The sequence below is a fragment of the Acomys minous genome (genome assembly GCF_964271855.1).
Source record: "Acomys minous genome assembly, chromosome: 9".
NCBI classification, from domain to species: Eukaryota; Metazoa; Chordata; class Mammalia; order Rodentia; family Muridae; genus Acomys; species Acomys minous.
The window spans coordinates 40,787,062-40,808,630 of record NC_140490.1 but is presented as its reverse complement, the minus strand read 5'-3'; the positions used below and the strand labels follow the sequence as shown (position 1 = coordinate 40,808,630).

General features: G+C 44.7%; 1 protein-coding gene and 1 pseudogene across 3 annotated transcripts in view; one reads left to right on the top strand and one right to left on the bottom strand.

Moving 5' to 3' along the window:
* The window catches only part of LOC311605065 (small ribosomal subunit protein uS2-like), a 986,626-nt pseudogene that overhangs the window by 182,001 nt on the left and 783,056 nt on the right, over nt 1-21,569 (bottom strand). The window lies entirely within an intron of this gene.
* The window catches only part of FAF2 (Fas associated factor family member 2), a 39,421-nt gene that overhangs the window by 16,876 nt on the left and 976 nt on the right, over nt 1-21,569 (top strand). The window contains exons 2-10 of one of the 2 annotated variants that reach the window (XM_084795794.1): nt 583-651; nt 4,117-4,194; nt 7,112-7,188; nt 10,700-10,838; nt 12,381-12,466; nt 12,555-12,646; nt 14,992-15,169; nt 17,493-17,664; nt 18,954-19,097. In XM_084795794.1, coding sequence (XP_084651920.1) covers nt 583-651; nt 4,117-4,194; nt 7,112-7,188; nt 10,700-10,838; nt 12,381-12,466; nt 12,555-12,646; nt 14,992-15,169; nt 17,493-17,664; nt 18,954-19,097 — 1,035 coding nt within the window. Of the gene's footprint in view, nt 1-582; nt 652-4,116; nt 4,252-7,111; nt 7,189-10,699; nt 10,839-12,380; nt 12,467-12,554; nt 12,647-14,991; nt 15,170-17,492; nt 17,665-18,953; nt 19,098-21,569 lie in introns of both variants that reach the window. The other variant, XM_084795793.1, reaches the window with a different exon arrangement.

The window sequence follows — 21,569 nt, the reverse complement described above, 5'->3', positions numbered from 1 at the left end:
AGAATGAGAGATCTTGTCCTTGGGTGCAGGGTGCACAGTCAAGCCAAGAACCTGTTTGGCTCATCAGTCTGCTGGATAAGGCACTCTGTTCCTGTGTTTACCAGTGAGACTGGACAGTGCAGACTGCCTTAACTTACCTTTGTACAATACGCAGAGTGAGCATTTGGTGCATGAAGGCCCATGAGTGGAGGGAAGGATGTGGCTTCTGTACTGTGTTGAAGGGCCTAGCACTGGAAATTTTACACATGTGATAAGCATACGAACTGTGAGATTTGCTGGGTATTGGATAGATGAAGGGAAGTGGTGAGAAAGGAGCTTAGAGACCCGGCTATCCTCACTGTGCAGAGGCTCCATGTCCCGTGTTTGCATAGGCTCTGGAGGTTAACCTCGGGTCCTTGCACCTTACAAAACGTTTCATGCTGCCAAGATGACCCTTCTTTCTACACCTCCCAGTTGCTAATACATGCGTGTGCTCCATACCTGGTCTATACGGTATGGGAGATGGAGCCCAGGGCTCTGTGCATGCTGAAGTAGACTAGCGCCCCAGCCCCATAGTGACCTTGTGCTTTACCTTCTTTGCAGGATCTGACTGGCATAGAATCCATGGAGCAGTGTCGCCTTGCCTTGGAGCAGCATAACTGGAACATGGAGGTATAGGCACCCGTGCCTCCCACACTCAGAGCGAAGCCCTGCCCCTGCTCCTGCTGCTGCTGCAGCCCCCACTGGGCGGTCTGCTTTTCTTTTGGTTTCAGAATTATGGCTTGTGTTTGAGACACACATGTAGAGTTGCAGTGATGTTGTGCCTCTCATGCCCTGCTAGCATCACGTGCCCTCATTGCCATGCTTGTGGTGTCATTACCATCTGAAACGTCAGTCGCTCTGAGCAGTTCTACTAGAACATAACTAGAACAGAAGCCCTGTGAAAACAGGACTCTCATTTTAGTTTTGTTAATTGCTCTCAGCATGGCACTTGTATTTTTTGTTGTTTTGTTTCTTTGAGACAGGGTCTTCCTGTGTAGCCTGGCTGTCCTAGTTGTGATTTGTAGACCAAACTGGCCTTGAACTCACAGAGATCTGCCTGCCTCTTCCTCCACTAGTGCAGAAACATCTATATTTATATATATTTTTTCTTTTTCTTTTTCAAGCAGTTTTTTTTTGTGTAGCCTTGGCTGTTCTGTAGACAGACAGACAGACAGACAGACAGACACACACACACACACACATACACACACACACGTAAAATTAAAAATTTTTTTCCTTTGGCATAATTCAGCTTATCTTTTTTTTTTTTTTTTAGTTTATCCTTTTCATATTAATCTTTTCATTTTACTTCATTTAGGCATCTGTTTTGGTCTCTAATTTTCTGTTGACATCATAAATCTATAAATAAAATGTTTCAAACAGAAAAACAAGTGTACTTGGGAGGGAGATAAGCAAGGCATGGCGACACCGCCTGCAATCCTAGCACTTGGGAGACTAAAATGGAGGGATTAGGAGTTCAAGCCCAGGCTTGAACTTGATTTGTAGACCAGGCTGACTTTAAACTCACAGAGCTCTGCCTGCCTCTGCCTCCTGAGTGCTGGGATTAGGCATAGGCAGCCACGCCAGGCAGGTTTTAAAGGGATTTCCCCCCCAAAACCATCTCAGAGAAAGAATGGGGGGTGGGTGGGTGTGAGCAGAACAGACATGTGCCCACCTTTCAGCTCCTGACCCTAAAGTGTTCTACAATACAGTTTCACATTTCCACTCATCAGATTTGGATAAAACGGGCAGTTTTGCAAGTCCTCTCTAGCTCCCCTTTTCCTTTTTTCCTAGGGGTAACACCCCTGTTGACAGGCATTTAACAAAGCTTGGTGGCAAGCACTTTTACCTACTGGCTTAGTTAAAGAGTTTCTATATCTGGGATAAAATTCCATGACCAAAGCAACTTGGAGGAAAAGTTTCTTTCAGCTCACAGTGCCATATCACAGAGCATCACTGAGGAAAGTCAGGCCAGGAACTCAAGGCAGGAGCCGAAGCAGAGGCTGTGGAGGAATGCTGCTTACTAGCTTGCTCAGCCTGCTTTCCTGTGCCACCCAGGACCACCTGCCCAGGGATGTCCTCACCCAGAGTGAGCTGGCTCCCCTGCATATCAGTCACTAATCAAGAACATGTACCACAGATTTATCTTCAGGCCAGTCTTTGTGATTTTTCCAGACAGGGTTTCTCTTTGTAGCCCTGGCTGTCCTGGAACTCTGTAGAACCAGGCTGGACTCGAACTCGGATCCACGTGCCTCTGCCCAGGATTAGAGGTGTTGTGCTACCACTGCCCAGCCCTTCAGGCCAGTCTTGTGGAGGCATTTTCTCAGTCGCAGTTCCTTCTTCCCAGATACTAGCTTGAATCAGAATCTAATTAGGACACCCATTGAGCCAGCATACCAGCCCAAAGGTTATTATTTTTCCACTGAGTATGATATGACTCCCTGAAATTAGTCAAACCGTAAAGGTTAAGTCTACTTACCAAGTTTAGATGATACAGCCCTCCCGAGGACCCTTCTGACACCAACTGCAAGTTCAAATGAATGACAAAATGACCCGCAGGCTTGATAGTTACCTAGAAACACACTGCAAACAGTTCTATATTCCTGACGGCAGGTTTTAGTATACTAATGGAGGTTAAAACCAGCTAAGAGACTTGGAACAAGATTTCAAAGGCTTCTCAAATAGGAAATCTGTTTACCTGTTTTCTTCTGAGTCACTGTGCATAAACTTCAGCTGAGCTGAAGTGTCCAGAGTGGCTTTTGTTTTTGGTCTTTTTGCTGTTTTTTGCTTTTTGTTGTTTATTTTCATTATCTAGGCATAGTTGATTTGATTGGCTGCCCATATGGTTGAACTCAAAGTCCCCACCCTAAATCCCATTGCTGGTCTTTCTGGCAGTGTTGCATTTTCCCCTAACACTGTTAGATGGAGCAATCCCAAGAATAGTGACAAGACAGTGCTCCCTTCAGGTGTGAGATCATGGAGAAGGGAAGGCCAGGCATCTCTAGGGTATGGCCAATTGTGTCACAAAACTGGGACAGAAAATCATTTTCAGAGACAGAATTTAAAATTTAGAGAGAGAATAAAGGTCTTTTTTGTTTGTTTTTTAACATGAATATTCAAGATTTTTTCGTGGTGGTTTTGTTTCGTTCTCTTTGGGGGATAGTCTCTAGCCAAGGCTGTACTTGAACTCCCTGCAATAGCCCAGGATAACCACAAACTTTGATCCTCTTCCCTCTACCTCCTGAGTTCTGGGATTAAAGTAATGGTTTCTACAAACACTTAACTGTGCCCAACATCCCAGCCCTGAGGATTCAGATTTTCAGACTAAGTTGACCCTCCCTTTGGATTCCTCCATTTTGAAGGTTCTTTCTCTCTTTTTAAAGATTTATTATTTATATACAGCATTCTGCCCACATGTGTGTCTGCACGCCAGAAGAGGGCGGGCACCAGATCCCACCATAGATGGTTGTGAACCACCATGTGGTTGCTGGGAATTGAACTCAGTACCTTTGGAGGAACAGACAGCGCTCTTAACCTCTGAGCCATCTCTCCAGCTCTCACTTTTCTTAATAAATCTCTGTCTACTTTTAAAAAAAAAAGTATTTCCAGATTCTAAGCACTAAGTTTCTTTTCTTTTTGCACACAAGGAATATATAAGGCTTGTAAGTTAGTCTCTTTCTGGCCTGTGAAGCTGTATTCAGACTACATTCTCTTTGTCAAAACTGTCGGTGTGATACTAACACTCAGTACTGCCCATTACACAGCCCTGCAGGTGCTGTCCATCCTGTATTCTGGGCACTGCTCTTCCTGGGATGGTGTGGTAAAGCACATTCTATTTTAGCCTTTCTGAATAACACATACTAATACTAATGATGTGCTTGCTCTGTAATGTGGTTTCAAGACAAGTTTCCTGTTCTTTTTTACCATGTGAGAATTCTCATTGCCCCATAATATAGCAGGAAAAAGGTCCCTTGGCATGTACTCATCAAGTGACGGTCATGGAATGTTCACCTTGCTTTGAGACACCAAGTAGAAGTTTTCTCTTCAGTAGATTTGAGCATCACTGAAGTTCTGCTGTTCTGTTTTCCTTCTCAGGCTGCAGTCCAGGACAGACTGAATGAGCAAGAGGGTGTACCGAGTGTTTTCAATCCACCTCCATCCCGACCCCTACAGGTTAATACAGCTGATCACAGGATCTACAGCTATGTTGTCTCAAGACCACAACCAAGGGCAAGTTTTGTAGCTAGAATATCCCTCTTTTTAATGATTTCACCCATTTGGTTTTGTTATCTTTGTATGATAGAACAAAAGAAATGTTCATAGTATAGAAGACTTAACGGGTTCATCTGTTTGCCTTTTTTTTTTTTTTTAATGAATAGCTATAGAATTATTTTTCTGCTCTTTACTGAGGAAGTGTTTTCTGTACCTCATTTTGAGAAGCTTGCTTTTGAAATGTCTGCTGTGGGCTGATAGAGCTTCTTCTGAGCACATGTCTGTGCCCCCACATACCTATATGAGCCCACAGAAGCCTGCAGAGAGCACTGCACCCCTGGAGACTGGAGATAGGCTTTTGTGAGCCACCACCTGGGTGCTGGGAACCGTACCTCGGTCTTTTATAAGAGCAGTAAGTGCTCTTGACTGCTGAGCTATCTTTCAAGCCCCTGCCCCCCCCCCCCCCACCCATGTGTGTTTTGTTTTGTTTGGGCACATGCCTTGGCTGTCCTAGACTCACTTTGTAGATCAGGCTGGCCTCAAACTCGGAGTGATCTGCCTGCCTCTGCCTCCTGAGTACGGGATTAAAGGCGTGCACCTGCCTCTGGAGACATGCTCTTTTCTGAAGCTTTTCATTCATATCTATGAGTGAGGACACTCACCTCTTACACATGCATTTAGAATTAAACAACAACAAAAAACTTTAAGCACTTCATTCAATCCTAGAGCAATTAAAAGTACTCCATTATCATACTTTTTCAAATGTGTGTTTGGAGTACTTAATGTTTGAAAAATGACTTTAGACTAGACATGGTGCATGCCTGTAATCCTAGCCCTGGAGAGGCTGAGATGGGAGGATCTCTAGTTCAAGGACTGCCTAGGCTCTATCATGAGACACTATCTCAGGGAGAAAAATAGCTGGGCCTCAGAGATGGCTTAGCAGTCAAGAGCACTGGCTGCTCTTGCAGAGGACCTGGGTTGGCTCACAGCTGTCTGTAGGCTAGTCCCAGGGATCCAGTACCCGCTTCCAGCCTCCACAAGTGTCAGGCACACGCATAGCACATATGCATCATGCCGGCAAAACACACCCATACACATAAAGTTAAAATAAAAAGCAGGCAAGCAAAAAGAGAGTGATAAGGCAAGAGGATAGTAAGTTTTGAGGTCAGTTGGGCAACATAGTGTGGCTGTGTCCTCTGATAAATGTGGAGCATAATTATACCCTGTTCTATAGAGGATACACTTGCAAGGTCCTCAGTACACGCCCTGAACTCCTAGTACTACTAAGTGTTATTATTAATGCCCTTCCATCTTCACCAAGCATTTGCTGTCACTTTTGCTGTGTAAGGTACAGCAGCAGAGCTAGCAGCACCTATTTCTCTTTCTTCACAGCTTTATGAATAAAAGAGTATGAATAAAAGTAGATCTTAGCAATCTCACCACGTGACTTCTCAAGCCTTACCTTTTCACTTAAAGGGGTCACCTTCATGGTTTTCCTTTGTCATAGCAGTTCCAACATCACCACTTTGGGGCTATTTTGTTGTGTTTTGAGATGGGGCCCCACTTAGTAGCTGTCTCAGGCTGACAGAGCTCCACTTGCCTCTTCTCTGCAGTGCAGGCATCTAAAGTGAGTACTACCATGCCTAGTAGGAGCCATTTTTTAAGTAAAACAAGGATTACTTGTACACAAGCAGTACCCTGAGCCATCTCCTAACCAGGATGGCTACTAAGAGACTTAATAGGCAGGTGTCACGTAGGTGCTGGATGAAGAGACTTATCATGAGCAGGGCTGAGCTGCATGGCACACGGTCACATCACACTACTCAATTGCAGTTTAAAACTTATGAGTTTAGTTTTTTAATTTTCCACTTAGTATTTTCAGACCCCAGTTGACTGAAGTGACTGGGGAAAAAAAAGCCACAAATAAAGGGAAGAAAGATTAAAGAAGATGAGTACAGATCTGCCAAGTGAGGGTACCTACCTGAAATTCCTGAGGCAGGCTAGCTTGGGCTACAATAGTTCTGGGACAACCAGGACTTTTTTTTTTTTTTTGGTTTTTCGAGACAGGGTCTCTCTGTGTAGCCTTGGCCGTCCTGGACTCACTTTGTAGACCAGGCTGGCCTCGAACTCACAGGGATCCACCTACCTCTGCCTCCCGAGTGCTGGGATTAAAGGCGTGCGCCACCATGCCCGGCGACAACCAGGACTATTAAGAGAGACCCTGTCTCAAAGAAACAAACAAAAAACAGATTCATACCTAATTGGAGTAGTTCTCTGTGTGCTAGTGTTTCCTCAGCTTGAACTGGGCCTCACTTTGTGATTGAGACCCTGATCCCCATTTAGCTTTAGAGCTCACTCCGATGATCACACTGGATATGTTGACAGTCTGACATTAAGCTGTATACTGTTTGTATACAGTAGCAATAAGATAGGCTAATTAGTGTTCTTACTGAGATGTGTAGCTATATGAGATTTGTCCTTGTGGGGCTAGTCTTGTTGTTGTATACAAGTGTCCAAAGCAGTAATAATCTCTTGCTATTTCTATGTGCCATATATTGATGTTTAAGTATAAGATGGAAAGGATGAGTGTTTGCTATGGGGAAGGGCCTGAAGTTGACAGTGAATATGAATAGCTGCTGGAGAGTCCTACTAAGATTTAAGACAAAAGTTCTGTGGAAAAAAGTCTTAAATGAAATGATACCAAAAGATGAAATCATACCAAAAGCAGTAGCATTTAAGGATGAGACTGCCAGGAAGTGGACCTGTGTCACAGAGGGAGGGGTCACCATAGTGGGGTGGGGAGGACATGAATTAGCCATTTCCTAAAGGACTGAACAGCAAGAGAATGGGGCCTCTAATTTTGTTTTTGGAATTCCAGGGCCTGCTTGGATGGGGTTACTACTTGATAATGCTTCCATTCCGGTTTACCTATTACACGATACTTGATATATTTAGGTACGTACCTCTGTGTTTATACACTACTAACAACAGGGTGGGCTTTGAAGCTGAAACTTAGGCTAGAGTAAGCTTGATGCTCAGTCATTTTTGACTAGCCAATTTGTTGTCAGATTAAATATTCTTCCTGCACCTCTTTTACTATATATAGATTATTATTATTATTATTATTAACATATTTTAAACTGTTGCCTAGTGGAAGGTGTTATGAATGGCTTTAATTAGTCCTGGCTGCTGTGTGTAAGGATCCAATCAGTCCCATCCGCGCACCATGTCTGTCACTGCTACATCCCCCAGTTAATTGCCACGCCCTTTCCTTTCTAACCACCAGTGTCTGTCCCCTAACTTCATACTCCGGGAACTCTTGCCCTGTACCACTTCTCCTCTGTCTGACTTCACAACCCAGGAGATTTTCTTGCTCTGAGACTACCCATTTTGCCATAGGTTGTTGGCGTCTTTCTAGGCAGCATATTGTACATTTCCCTCTGCCCTGGCTGTGCTTAGGTTGCCGACACTGGAGCCCTTTTGTATGACTTATTTCATACCTTGACCATCTAGCTTTCTTTGTGCACCATTCAAAGAACATACCTTTGGAAGCTACAGTGTCCAGAGCTAGGGAATGTTGAATGTAACCTGATTTCCTGGCAGATCAGGCTTAGCACAGAGTGTGATCTGGAGCTATACCCAGGCTTTCTGAAAAACTGAAATGTTTATTGGAGGCTAGGCATGATAGCATGTATCTATAATCCAGTTGAGCATGAGGTAAGAGGATTTGGGGTTTGGAAAGAAGTGGGGAGAGTGTGAATGAGTGAGCATGGGGTTCAGGCCAGCAGATGGAGCTGGAAATAGAATGTGCACAAAGTGCCCCTTGGAAATTCAGGTGGCTTTTGCTCCGCTGTCAGTAGCAGAGGCTGGAAGTAAGGACCCAGCAACTGCACAGACTCGGGGATTGGATAACTGTTTCCCCTCGGTCTCCTCCTCAGTGCATCCTTGCTGTAGCAAAATTTGTTGTTGTTTTGTTTTAATTGTTTATTTGGTTGGGATTTTGTTTGTTTGTTTGTTTCAAGACAGGGTTTCTCTTTCTTTTGTAGTTCTCACTGTCCTGGAACTTGCTCTGTAGACCAGGCTGTCCTGGAACTCAGAGATCCACCTGCCTCTGCCTCCTGAGTGCTGTGATTAAAGGCAGTTCCACTGCCGCTGCCACCACCTACCTAACCACTGCAAATTTCTTTCTTTCTTTTTTTTTTTGTTTTTTTGTTTTTTTGTTTTTTTGAGACAAGGTTTCTCTGTGTAGCCTTGGCTGTCCTGGACTCGCTTTGTAGAGCAGGCTGGCCTCGAACTCACAGCGATCCACCTGCCTCTGCCTCCCGAGTGCTGGGATTAAAGGCATGTGCCACCATGCCCGGCTTCTTTCTTTTTCTTTCTTTCTTTTCTTTTCTTTTCTTTTCTTTTTTTTTTTTTTTTGGTTTTTTGAGACAGAGTTTCTCTATGTAGCCTTGGCTGTCCTGGACTTGCTTTGTAGACCAGGCTGGTCTCAAACTTACAGAGATACTCCGGCCTCTGCCTCCTAAGTGCTGGGATTAAAGGTGTGCACCACCACGTCTGGCTCATTGCAAATTTCTTATGGCTACCTGTTTTATGGTTTTCCAATCTCTGTTTTATTCAGGAATGGGCATTTGGAACCATACAAATTTTGAAAATCGCAGCATAAACTGAGTTGACACATCTGTCTTAAATTATGTTGGCTGCGGAAATAAATTATATTGGGAAACAGTAGACTTAAAATAGTATCCAATAAGTAATCTTTTCAGAGAAAATTGTCAAAGCACTAGCCTTTTGAAGTACTCCTAACTTCTTCCCTACTTATTAAACTAAGTCTTACGTCTTTACATTTCTTGGAATGTTTATATTGGTGAATTTAGTTTGATGACTCAGGAAAGATAATACTTACAGGAAATCTGCTAAAGCGTTAAGAATAGACAGGTGTGATGGCACACACCTGTAATCCCAGCACTCCAAAGGAGGCAGCGGCAGGTGGATCTCTGTGAGTTCGAGGCTAGCCTGGTTTACAACAGCGAGGCCAGGACAAGCCAGGATTACACAGTGAACCCCTGTCTCCCCTCCCCCCCCCCCAAAAAAAGAGTAAAAGGCACATGCCTTTAATCCCAGCACTGGGGAGGAAGAGGCTGGTGGGGCTCTGGGAGTTTAAGGATAGCCTGGTCTATATATCAAGTTCTAGGACAGCCAAGGTTACACAATGAGACCCTGTCTCGACCCTCTTCCCCCCAAAAAGAATAGGCTTAAGAATTCATAAAGTAGCTGGGTATGGTGGCGCATACCTTTAATGCCAGTACTCAGGAGGCAGAAGCAGGTGGATCACTGTGAGTTCGAGGTTAGCCTGGTCTACAAAGTGAGTCCAGGACAGCCAAGGCTACAACAGAGAAACTCTATCTCAAAAAACCAAAAAAAAAAAAAAAAAAATCATAAAGTTATCAGAGTTTTTACTCATCTTTTTTCCTATGCTAAAAATTCAAGTAAATAAATATTGTTTGCTTTCCTTGGAAAAATATGCATGGCATGTTTTACTAATTTTAATACAGTGTTGTCATCCAGGCAACTTTATGTGAAGTGTACCACATTATCCTCCACCCCGCAACCTTCTTTGGAAACCCAGGGCATAAAGAAAGGGTATGGGGCAGTACGGTAGGATGGGTTCTTCAGGAATAGATGTATGGGCCACTGGGCACTGCATCCTACATCTGAAGTAGCCACCAGGACTCCACACCTAGATCAGTTTTGTGATTCCTTCTGTGGATGCCATCAGTGAAAACACATCAAGCAAATTTACCTGCCCTTTTGAAGAACAAATAATCTGTGACTAAGTTCATATTTAAAGTCCCTGTTGACGATTTGAGTAGCTTGAGCATATGAGTTAAGAAAAATCAGAATCCCAGAAGAACATAAAGGAGAAGCTGCAAGTAGGAGCTCCAGAAAGGTGTCTATTCTAAAGCAGTGTTTACCCAGTGCACTTTTTTATTTAGATACATTCTTTGTCTGTATAGTTTAGTATGCAAGTCACTGACCACATTTGTCTGTTGAGCACTTGAGACATGGTAGGTGTGACAGAGGCACTGAATTTTAATTGTACTTAATGCATTTAAAACAGCCATAGTTAGTGGCTGCCTTGTTAGACACTGTCTAGGATTTTGATCTTCCCTACCCAGCCCTTCTAGTCCTGTTTTTCTACAGAAACCACTCAGGATGGGTTAGGCCAGCATTGGAATGTCATAGTCCTAGTAGTGTGCGTTCTTCTTGAGCAGACAGGGGAACACTCGGCAGTTGTGTGGCTTTTGAGCCAAGCTCTACCTTGAGGCTTAATGGCCACTCACTGATCATTCTCCTCCCTTTGCTGCCATGCCTCTGGCTCTGTTGTCAAAGTCTGAACAAACTGGCCCACTCCATATGTACTGCAGTAAGCCAATTTATGTGATATTTATTCCTTCCTCCCCAGGTTTGCTCTTCGTTTTATACGGCCTGACCCTCGCAGCCGGGTCACTGACCCTGTTGGGGACATTGTTTCATTTATGCACTCTTTTGAAGAGAAATATGGGAGGGCACACCCTGTCTTCTACCAGGGAACGTACAGCCAGGTCAGTGCCACAAACCAAATAGATGCCAACTTACCAATATGATTCTGTCCTCAAAGGAAAGTGTAGCTTAGCTCTGATCATGTTGCTCTTAACTCAAAAGACTTAAATAGCTCTTCATTGCCTGTAGGAGAAATGAAATTTAAAACAAAAAAATAAGAAACAAGACAGGCCAAACCTTTTATCCAGGCTTTCCTTGATCCAATACCAATCTTCTTTTGATGTCTTTCCTGCATAACTTGTTTACTTATTCCCTAGGACCCAACTCTACCCTTCCCTGAACACACCCCTACCTTGGTGCCTGCCTAGTGCTGCTTCTGAAATGGACGCCTTGCCTGTCCTTCACACCAGCCCATGCTGTCCTCTCCTAACCATTCCATTTGTGCCCTATCTTGCCCTACCTTGCTTTCTAAAGCACTGGTTTTCCCTTTTGTTTTTTATCCCTCGATTTTTAAATTTATAGCAATTTTAGATTCCTACTTACAGCGATTTGTGTTCACATCTTTGCTCTGTTACTAGACTGCACACACCTTGAAGGCAAAATCTGAATTTGTTTTGTTCCTTTACAGAACTGAATAGGATTTAAACCATAGGCTCAAAGGTGGCTTGCTTCATTCAAACTAAGCCACAGAGACTTTTCACCTTCTCCTTTCAGGGAGGAAAACTGGGTGTTAGGCATATATAGTTTGCCAGAGAAAAATAAAAACCACCATGGACATAGGTTAAAAGGTGACTCTGCTCTGGAGTGTCCAGGATTCCTGATTCTTATCTGCTTCTGCTTTTCCCCACATCTGCTTTTTCTCACAGTTGGTCTTCTTGCTGGCTGGTGCTACCCCACTCCACACACATTCTACGTCTGCTTCACAGGGTTTAGGCCCCCTGCTCAGGGCTGCAGATAACAGGGGTGAGGAAGACAAGCACAACTTTGCATGATCTGGAGGGCAAGACTGCCATTAGCCAACCAGGAAGTTACAGGCGTTACTCGGGAGTATAGCATGTTATCAGTGACACACACAGGATTTGTGGACACTTGCTGTGTTTAAGATGGTCTGCTAAACCCTGTGCTCTTTAGAATGCCCTGTTTAAGTGCCCTGGTTTTTCTTGCTTGCTTGTGTTCCTGCTAGATCTTTGCAGCTCTTTTTTACTGATCAGAATTTTGTAGCTGCAAAGTAGCTTTTACCTGGTGCCAGCTTCCTATTTTTAACCCTTAAGCCATGAAAGCAGCCAACTTTCTCTGATTTGTTAGGGCTCATTTGTGTCACCATGTCTGTCCTCATGTGCCTGATGCAGCATAAATTCTAACACTAAACCCTTTCCATTAAAGCCTCTTGGCTTGGACTTTATAGGGAGAAAAATGCCAAGAGTGATCATAAAGGTAGAAGCCTGGGAAGTACTTAGTGTCTTGCTTTCCTTTTCCCCTCATTCCCCTTCCCCACTCTCTGGTTGCTAATGTTGATTAATATGTAGTTCTATCCACCTGGACCCTGAGCCTCACTAGCACTTCAGGATCTTAGTAGTGAGTGGTGGTCTTCTTGTCTCTCCCAGGCACTTAATGATGCCAAGCGGGAACTTCGATTTCTTCTGGTTTATCTTCATGGAGATGACCACCAGGACTCTGATGAGTTCTGTCGGTGAGTACCTGAGCCATTTTCTGACTTTTTTTGCTGGCAATTTACAGTTAGTGAATTGTTCTTACATTGTTTTTATCCTATTCCGTAGCAATACTCTCTGTGCACCTGAAGTTGTCTCACTAATAAACAGCAGAATGCTTTTTTGGGCTTGTTCTACCAACAAACCCGAGGGGTACAGGGGTAAGTTGTGTTTCTTTTGCCTTGTTAAGAATGTCAGAATATCCTTGGGAAAGTCTGGGAAACTGCCGTGCCATTTCTTGGGTGGTGGTTCTGTGTAGACATAATGCTAGTTGGAGTTTTGATTCATATCATTTAGTTTTGTGAGCAGTTCCGAGAGATGAAGGTAGTATTGTTTCTACTTTGAGATTTATGAAACAATCTCAGAAACGTTCAGACAGATACAAGAGCATATGGTTGGCGTACAGCTGGAGTGTCATCGGGACTGACAGACTTTAAGGCCCGTTCTTTACAGTTAGCCATCACTAGAGACTTTGATTTTAAATCAGTCCTGCCCAGCAGCTCGCTGCTAATCTTAGCAAGGTCTTTTACTTTGCATTTATCTTCTGTCCATGGCTTCAGCAGAGCTTAAGGAGTCTGTTGTTTGAGTGCTGGAATGCTGACAGTGGGTGCAGGGAGTTCAGCACTTTCCGGCAGTAACTCTTAATTAAGAGATAAGTATTTTTAGAAATCACAGAAGATACAAAGATACCCAGTGAAGAAAATGCAGTCATTTTGTAGCTTTTTTGTCCAGCAACCTCTACAAAGGAACACCTAGGCAGTGTGCCTGGTGTTCAAAACCAGATATGCTTCAGCTTCTTCTCCTGTATCTTAGTTCTTTTTGAGGGGAGGGTGGGAGGGGGCATTGCAAGACAGGGTTTCTCTGTGTATCCTTGGCTGTCCCTGAACTCATCTTGTAGACCAGGCCTTGAATTCACAGAGATCTGTCTGCCTCTGCCATGCCCCCCTCCTCCTCCCCCCAATACTGGGATTAAAGGCATGTGCCACCATACTTGGCTGCATCTAAATTCTTTTTTTTTTTTCCCTCCTAATAAATATTTATTTATTACATATGCAGTGTTTTGCCTGCACCTATGCCTGCTCGCCAGAAGAGGGCATTATAGATGGTTGTGAACCATGATGTGGTCTTGGGAATTAAACTCAGGACCTTTGGAAGAACAGACAGTGCTTTTAACCTCTGAGCCATCTCTCCAGCCCCTACATTTTAGTTCCTTTTTTTTCTTTTTTTTTTTAGTTTTTTTCAAGACAGAGTTTCTCTGTGTAGCCTTGGCTGTCCTGGACTTGCTTTGTAGACCAGGCTGGCCTCGAACACAGAGCAGTCCACCCTGCCTCTGCCTTCTGAGTGCTGGGCTTAAAGGCGTGCGCCACCACCACCCAGCTCGAACTTTAGTTCTTACTTTTTACTTCTAATTGACTTATAGATATTTGGCATGTTCCTGCAGCCTGTGTTTTGTCATTCTAATATGGCTCTGTGGGGCTAACAGATAAATGACACAAAGGATATTTTTTATAGAAAGTTATAAAACAACTTCTTTTATAACAGATGCAATTGCATTATTGTAAAATTTTGGTTGTTTACAGACCAACTTTCTTCTTTGGAGCAGAAAAACTAGCCTTATTAAGGGGAGAGAAAAGATTAGGAGAATGAGGTAAGGAAGGCGTTAGGTGAGGAGGAGGAGACGGGGAGCACGTGTGGTAGGTAGAGATCATGACCAACAGCAGCGTGCACCTGGGGATTGCAGCCTGGTCTCCTTTTGACTTCAACCCTTCACATTTGGAGAAATTATACTTAAGCAGTAACCTGGTTCTTTGTAGAGCCTTCTCCTTCCATCTAACAGACTTTATCTTAGAACCTTGCCACCTTTCCCAGCATGACAACAATTCACCAAAAAGGCTTGTCTATTCTGAGGACTCACTTCAGTTTAGGAATACAAACACATGACAGGAAAAAAAAAAGAATTAGAAACCAGGTGGGGCTGGTGAGATAGGAGATTGGTAAAGGCACTTGCCAGCAAGTGTGGTCATCTGAGTTTGATTATTCTACGTAGTAGAAAGACAATCAACCCCAGAATCTAATTTCTGTACACACCTGTAGAGAGAAAAACAAAAACACAACAAACAGAAAAAAGCAGTAGAAGGGCTGGAGAGCACGGCCAGGCTCAGTTCCCAGCACCCACATAGCAGCCCACAACTGTAATTCCAGTTCCAGAGGGCGTGGCACCTCTTTTGGCCTTCACAGGCACCATACATGCATGTGGTGCGCAGGTATACATGGAGACAAAGCACTAATTTACATAAAACAAAAGTAAATCCGTTTTATTAAAGTGTATTTCTAGCAGCCTCTTACAAAAAAAGAAAACTAGTTGGAAAAAAAGGTAGACAGAGAAGAAATGGCATCTTCCCTTCTTCCCAGCCAAAATTAAAGCATTCTCTCAGCATGCAACATCTGAGGATTGACCTGTTTTATCCCCAAGTCTTATCCTTCATCTCTTGGGTCTTTCTGTCAGTCTCGCAGGCCTTACGAGAGAACACCTATCCATTTCTGGCTATGATCATGTTGAAGGATCGCCGCATGACTGTGGTAGGACGGCTAGAAGGCCTCATTCAACCTGACGACCTCATCAACCAGCTGACATTTATTATGGATGCAAACCAGACTTACCTGGTGTCAGAACGCCTAGAAAGGTACTAAGGAGTTCCTTTCTTTTTCCTTTTTTTTCTAAGATTTATTTATTTTATGCAGTATTCGGCCTGCATGTATGCCTACACGCCAGAAGAGGGCACCAGATCTCACTGTAGATGGTCATGAGCCACCATGTGGTTGCTGGGAATTGAACTCAGGACCCTTGGAAGAACAGACAGTGCTCTTAACCTCCGAGCCATCTCTCCAGCCCCTGGGAGTGCCTTTCTGAAAAGAGACAAATGGTGTGCTTGGAGGACTGACTTGGCCTCCACAAACTTCTTTCCTTTCTCTTGGGCACTTCAAAAACCTTTGCTTCATGTTGAATAGCTTAGAATGCTGAACATCAGAGAAAGAACGTAATGTGAAAAAGATGGACTGGTTATAACTCCTCCCTATTACATGAACAATTATGTACAATAATTTAGAAAAGTGGGAAAGTCACAGAAGAAATTTAAAAGCAGTTATGATTCTAGGGTACTTCTAATTTTGTAGGCACTTAAAGCATGCATCTGCCTCCTTGCTCTGAAGACAGGAAAAGGAAACAAAAGGTCCGTTTCTCTTGTCATACTCAACACAGGCCACTTTTGGCACCAGGTGTGTAGGTAGTTTTTCCACACACCAAGAAGCAGTTAGTTTTGCAGCAGTGGACAACAACTAGGTTTCTACTTACTTCAGTTCCGGCCCTCTATCTGTTTTTTGTTTTTTTCTTTTCTTGGTTTTTTGAGACAGGGTTTCTCTGTGTAGCCTTGTGTCGTCGCACAAGACCTGCCCAAGATTGGGCCTATCAGGGTTTCCCTGAGGGACTGTTGGTAGTCCGTGGTTGTTGGGGGAGCGGTTGGCATGTTACCCTCTGGCAAAAAGCTACACTCAGTGGCCACATACAGAGATAGTCAGAGGAGGACTTGTTGAGAAGGCTGCAGTGGAAGGAGGGAAGCTTGTTGTGTAAATGCATGAGGTTGTCAGACAGTAAGTGAAGAGCATGAAAGCTCAGTGGCAAAGGCACTTGTACAAAGCCTGACACCCAGATCTTAACCCGAAACCCCACATAATCTTGCCCCTGCGGGAAGTAGCTCACGCCTGTTCTGTTCTGCTTTTGAAATGCCTTCATGGACCAGTATTTCTACCCTGCCCCCGAATCTTCAGTATAAGAGAAAACAGTCTGGGCATGTAGTTGAGTTCCTAATTTGGGAAGGGGGCCAGAAGTTCAGGGTCATCCTTGTGAGTTTTGAGAGCAGCCTGAGGTATGTAAGATCCTGTGTCTTAGTTAGGGTTCTGTTGCTGTGATGAACACCATGACCAAAAGCAATTTGGGGAGGAGAGGACTTACTTTGCTTATAGTTCCACATCACAGCTCATCCTTCAAGGAAGTCAGAGCAGGAACTCAAAACAGGACAGGAACCTGGAGCCGGGAGCTGATGCAGCAGATTCATTGCCTGTCTGCCTGCTCAGCCCAGGGGTGCCCCACCACAGTGGGCTGGGCCCTCCCACATCAACCACTAATTAAGAAAATGCCCTACAGGCTTGTCCACAGCTTGGTCTCATGGAAGCAGGTATTTTCTAGTTGAGGGTCCTTCCTCTCAGAAGGCAAGTTGACATAGAACAGCCACAACAGTCCTGAGAGAAGTCAGGACATGAACTAAATGAAGTTGCAGCCATGGAGGATTGCTGCTCCCCGTGCTTTGCTCAGCCTGTTGTTGTTGTTTTTTTTTTTTTAAAGATTTATTTATTATTATGTATTCAGTGTTCTGCCTGCCAGAAGAGGGTATCACATCACATTACAGATGGTTGTAAACCACCATGTGGTTGCTCGAAATTGAACCCAGGACCTTTGGAAGAGCAGGTGATGCTCTTAACCACTGAGCCATCTCTCCAGCCCCGCTCAGCCCGTTTTTTATACCATCCTGGACCACCTGTCTAGGGTGGCCCTGCCCACAGTTGACGGGGTTGTCTCACATCAGTCACTGTTTAACAGAATGCCCACACAGGCCTGCCTACCAGCCAGGTGCGCTCAGTTGTGGTTCTCTCTTAGGCAACTGTAGTTCGTTTTAAATTGACAAATAAGTAAATAACAACAACCAGGACAGTCTCAGGGGAAAAATGTGTTTTTAGTAAACTAGAAGCCCAGAGCTAGGTGTGGTGAGCATGTTGCTAATCTCAGTACATGAGAGGCTGAAGCAGGAGCTCGGGCTGGGGGCTGACCCTCAAGACAAGGCGTGAAACACAGTCTAGACACACACGCGCCTGGTGTGAGGATGGAGCAAAGCAGCTGGGAAAGCAGTGTTGTCAAATCAGTCTTTCGTTGGTGTGCTTTCGATCTGTCCACAGGGAAGAAAGGAACCAGACCCAAGTGCTGAGACAGCAGCAGGATGAAGCCTACCTGGCTTCCCTCAGGGCAGACCAGGAGAAAGAAAGGAAGAAAAGAGAGGAGCGGGAGCAGAAACGCCGGAAGGAGGAGGAGGTGCAGCAGCAGAAGCTGGCAGAGGAGAGAAGGCGGCAGGTGAGCCACACCTGTTCCGGTGCTGTTCCCAGCGTGCTGACATCTTGTCACTCAAGGCTTTGTGTGTGAAGGCAGAGTGTGTTGGGATTGTGGATAGCTTGTGTCTTGCCTTACTTGTCCTTGATATCAGTGTTAGCAAGCTGGCATTTCACCCATGGTGGTGTTTTACTGCTGTATTGCTGCTTGCTTACAGCCAGGACATACCCTTTACCACTCCTCAGGTCCTACATGTAGTCAGCAGTACATGCAGTGCACGAGAACTTTTCATCGTTTCTTGCCCAGAGTGAGTTTTGTTTTGTTTTGGGGGTTTTGATGTTGTTTTTTGAGACAGGCTTTCTCTGTGTAGCTCTAGTTGTCCTGGAACTTACTCTGTGGACCAGGCTGACCTTGGATACATAGAGATCTGGCTGCCAAGAGAGTTTCTGTTTTCATTTTATGTGCACTGGTGTTTTGCCTGCATTTGGCTCTGTGAGGGTGTTGGATCTCCTGGAACTAGAGTTTACTGACAGTTGTGAGCTGCCATGTGGGTGTTGGGAATTGAACTTAGGTCCTCTGGAAGAGCAGCCAGTGCTCTTAACCACTGAGCCATTTCTCTAGCCCCAAGAAAGTTTTGTTTTGTTTTTTTAGGGGATATTGTTTTAAATTTTTCATCTAGCCAGGTGTAGTGGTGCATGCCTTCAATCCCATCACTCAGAAGGCAGAGACAGGTGGATCTCTGTCAGTTTGAAGCCAGCCTGACCTACATGTCAAATTCTAGGCCAGCCAAGGCTACATAGTGAGACCTTGCCTCAACCAATCAATAGATGAGATTTTATCTATTCTCTCTTCTGATGTGTGAGTGCTAGCACCACCCCCCACACACACACACTCTCACACACACACACACACACACACACACACACACACACACACACACACTCACACTCACACTCACACACACACACACTCACACACACACTCTCACACACACACTCACACACACACACTCTCACACACTCACACACACACTCACACACACACTCACACACACACACACACACACACACACTCACACACAGTGCTTGTGTGAAGGTAAGAAGACAACTTCAGGGAGTTAGTTCTCCCTCCACCCTTAATATGGTTTCTGAGGCTAGAACTCAGGTCTTTGTTCAGCTTGTACCTTCAGGGGCCAAGCACCAACACCTGCTGATTGCTCATGACTCTTCCATACACCTACCTGGCCATTGTATTCTGGGTTTCTCATTTCCCTGCGTGAGCCATAGCTTTACCTCTGTTTTGTGTCTCTCTAGAACCTACAGGAGGAAAAGGAAAGGAAGTTGGAATGCCTGCCCCCGGAGCCATCCCCCGACGACCCCGAAAGTGTCAAGATAATTTTCAAGTTACCCAATGATTCCCGAGTAGAGCGGCGGTTCCATCCCTCCCAGTCTCTGACAGTAAGGGCTGCCTATGCCATGTGGCATTGGTAGATTTGGGCTATGGATATGTGTGTGCGCGCGCGCCATGGTGTGCATGTGGAGGTCAGAGGACAAATGTGAGAGTCTGCTCTCCTTCCTCTGTAAGTTTGGGTGCTTGGGATGGACCCTTCCCACTGCTGAGCTGTCCTGATGCAGCTCCTTCCTAGCCCTGACACACATGTGCTCAGCGCAGAGCTAAGACCCAGGGAACAAGTACCTCTAGTAGTTTTTTATATTTTCAGTATAAATTCAGCTGGGGATGGAATTCAGGGTCTCATAATTGAAAAGATTTATGTATTTACATGTATGTGTGTTTTGTCTGCATGTACATCTGCATTGGATTCCATGAGAATTACATGAGAATACAGTCATAAGAACTTGTGAGCTACCATATGGGTGCTGGGAATTGAACTCAAGACCTCAGAAAGAGCAACCAGTTACTTTTAATCATTGAGCCATCTTGCCAGCCCTGGAATTTTTAACTGGGTAACATAAATGTGCCTCCCAGACATGGTCACCTAACTTTAGGTGTAGATCTTTTGGGTAGGGGTGGGGAATTCAAAATGGAATTTCTCCATGTAGCCCTGGAACTCACTCTGGCCTGGCTAGACTGTGTGTGTGTGTGTGTGTGTGTGTGTGTGTGTGTGTGTGTGTCTGTGTGTGTGTCTGTGTGTGTGTCTGTGTGTGTGTCTGTGTGTGTGTCTGTGTGTGTGTGTGTATTCAAGACACAGTTTCTCTGTGTAGCCTTGGCTGTCCTAGACTTTGTAGACCAGGCTGGCCTCTCACTCACATGATCCGCCTAACTCTGCCTCCTGAGTGCTGGGATTAAAGGCATGCGCCACCACACTCCGGCCCAACCTGCCTAGACTTGAGCTCAGAGATCTGTCCACCTCTGCCTCCTGAGTGCTGAGACTACAGACTTGTGTCATCCTGCCTGGCTTTGCTGGGATTACAAGGGCTCACCACCATGCCCAGCACCCTTCCTTTATTAATTTATTTTTATTTGTTTTATTTATTATTTTATTTTTGTGGGTGTTTTGCCTGCATGTATGCCTGTGGACTACATGCTTGGTTGTGTGGTGGCACATGCATTCAGTTCTACCACTGGGGAGGCAGAGGCAGGTGGATCTCTGAGTTTGAGACCAGCCTGGTCTACAGAGCAAGTTCCATTACATCCAGGACTACACAGAGAAACCCTGTCTTAAGAAAACAATGAAGCCGGGCGTGGTGGCGCACACCTTTAATCCCAGCACTCGGGAGGCAGAGGCAGGTGGATTGCTGTAAATTCAAGGCCAGCCTGGTCTACAAAGTGAGTCCAGGACAGCCAAGACTACACAGAGAAACCCTGTTTCGAAAAACCAAAAAAAGAAAACAAAGAAAATTAAAAATAAACAGTTATCTATGGAAATAGCTAATTCTGGGGCTGGATCAGTAGAAAGAAAACATTAGCTTAGAAAACCTAGAACAAACTGGGTGGTGGTAGCCCACGCCTTTAATCCTAGAACCTGGGAGGCAGAGGCAGGTAGATCTCTGTGAGTTTGAGGCCAGCCTGGTCTACAAAGTGAGTCTAGGACGGCCAAGACCACAAGAGAAACCCTGTCTTGAAAAACCAAAAGAGAAATTAAAAAGAAAAAAGAAATTTAAAAGATTGAGGAACCACATATCTTCATACAAATACCACCACTCAGGAGGAACCTACACTGGGAAACCTGGCAGGTACCACCTGAGCTAAGTGACATCACAGTGAGCAGCATAAACAGATGTATACAGTGTTATCAGTTCATCAGGCATAAGCACTTTAAATGACTTACAAGGACACAGAAGAATGCATGGGTTATATCTGAATGCCTTGGGATTTGGGGAGGGATCCTGAAACCCTCATGGTATTGAAGGTTGAGTGTATAAATTTTTGTGATATATCACTTACGTTTTCTGATTTTGAGGTCATTTAAAGTGTAAAATAAATAATGGCTTCTGGGGTAATAGAAATAGCAGGTTGGCAGACAACTTAAAATTAACTCAAAGGGCAATGTTCTATTTTATTTTAATTTTTCGAGACAGGGCTTCTCTGTATAGCTCTAGCTGTCCTAGAACTCACTCTGTAGACCAGGCTGGCCTCAAACTCACAGAGATCCACCTGCCTCTGCCTCCCAAGTGCTGGGATTAAAGGTGTGCGCTACCACGCCCAGCTGCCCTGGCTCTTCTGGAACTCACTATGTAGACCAGGCTGCCCTTGCAATCACCAGTTTCTGCCTTCAAAAGTGCTGGGATCATGCATTCTCCTGTGTCCTTAAAGTCATTTAAAGTGCTTTTACACCTGATGAACTGACAGTTCTGTACACGTCTGTTTATGATGGCTTGCTGTGATGTCACTTACCTGAGAAGTGGTACCTGCCAGCTCTCCCCTGAGTAGTGGCTGTTTGTAGGGAAATACTCTGAAACTATGAAGGT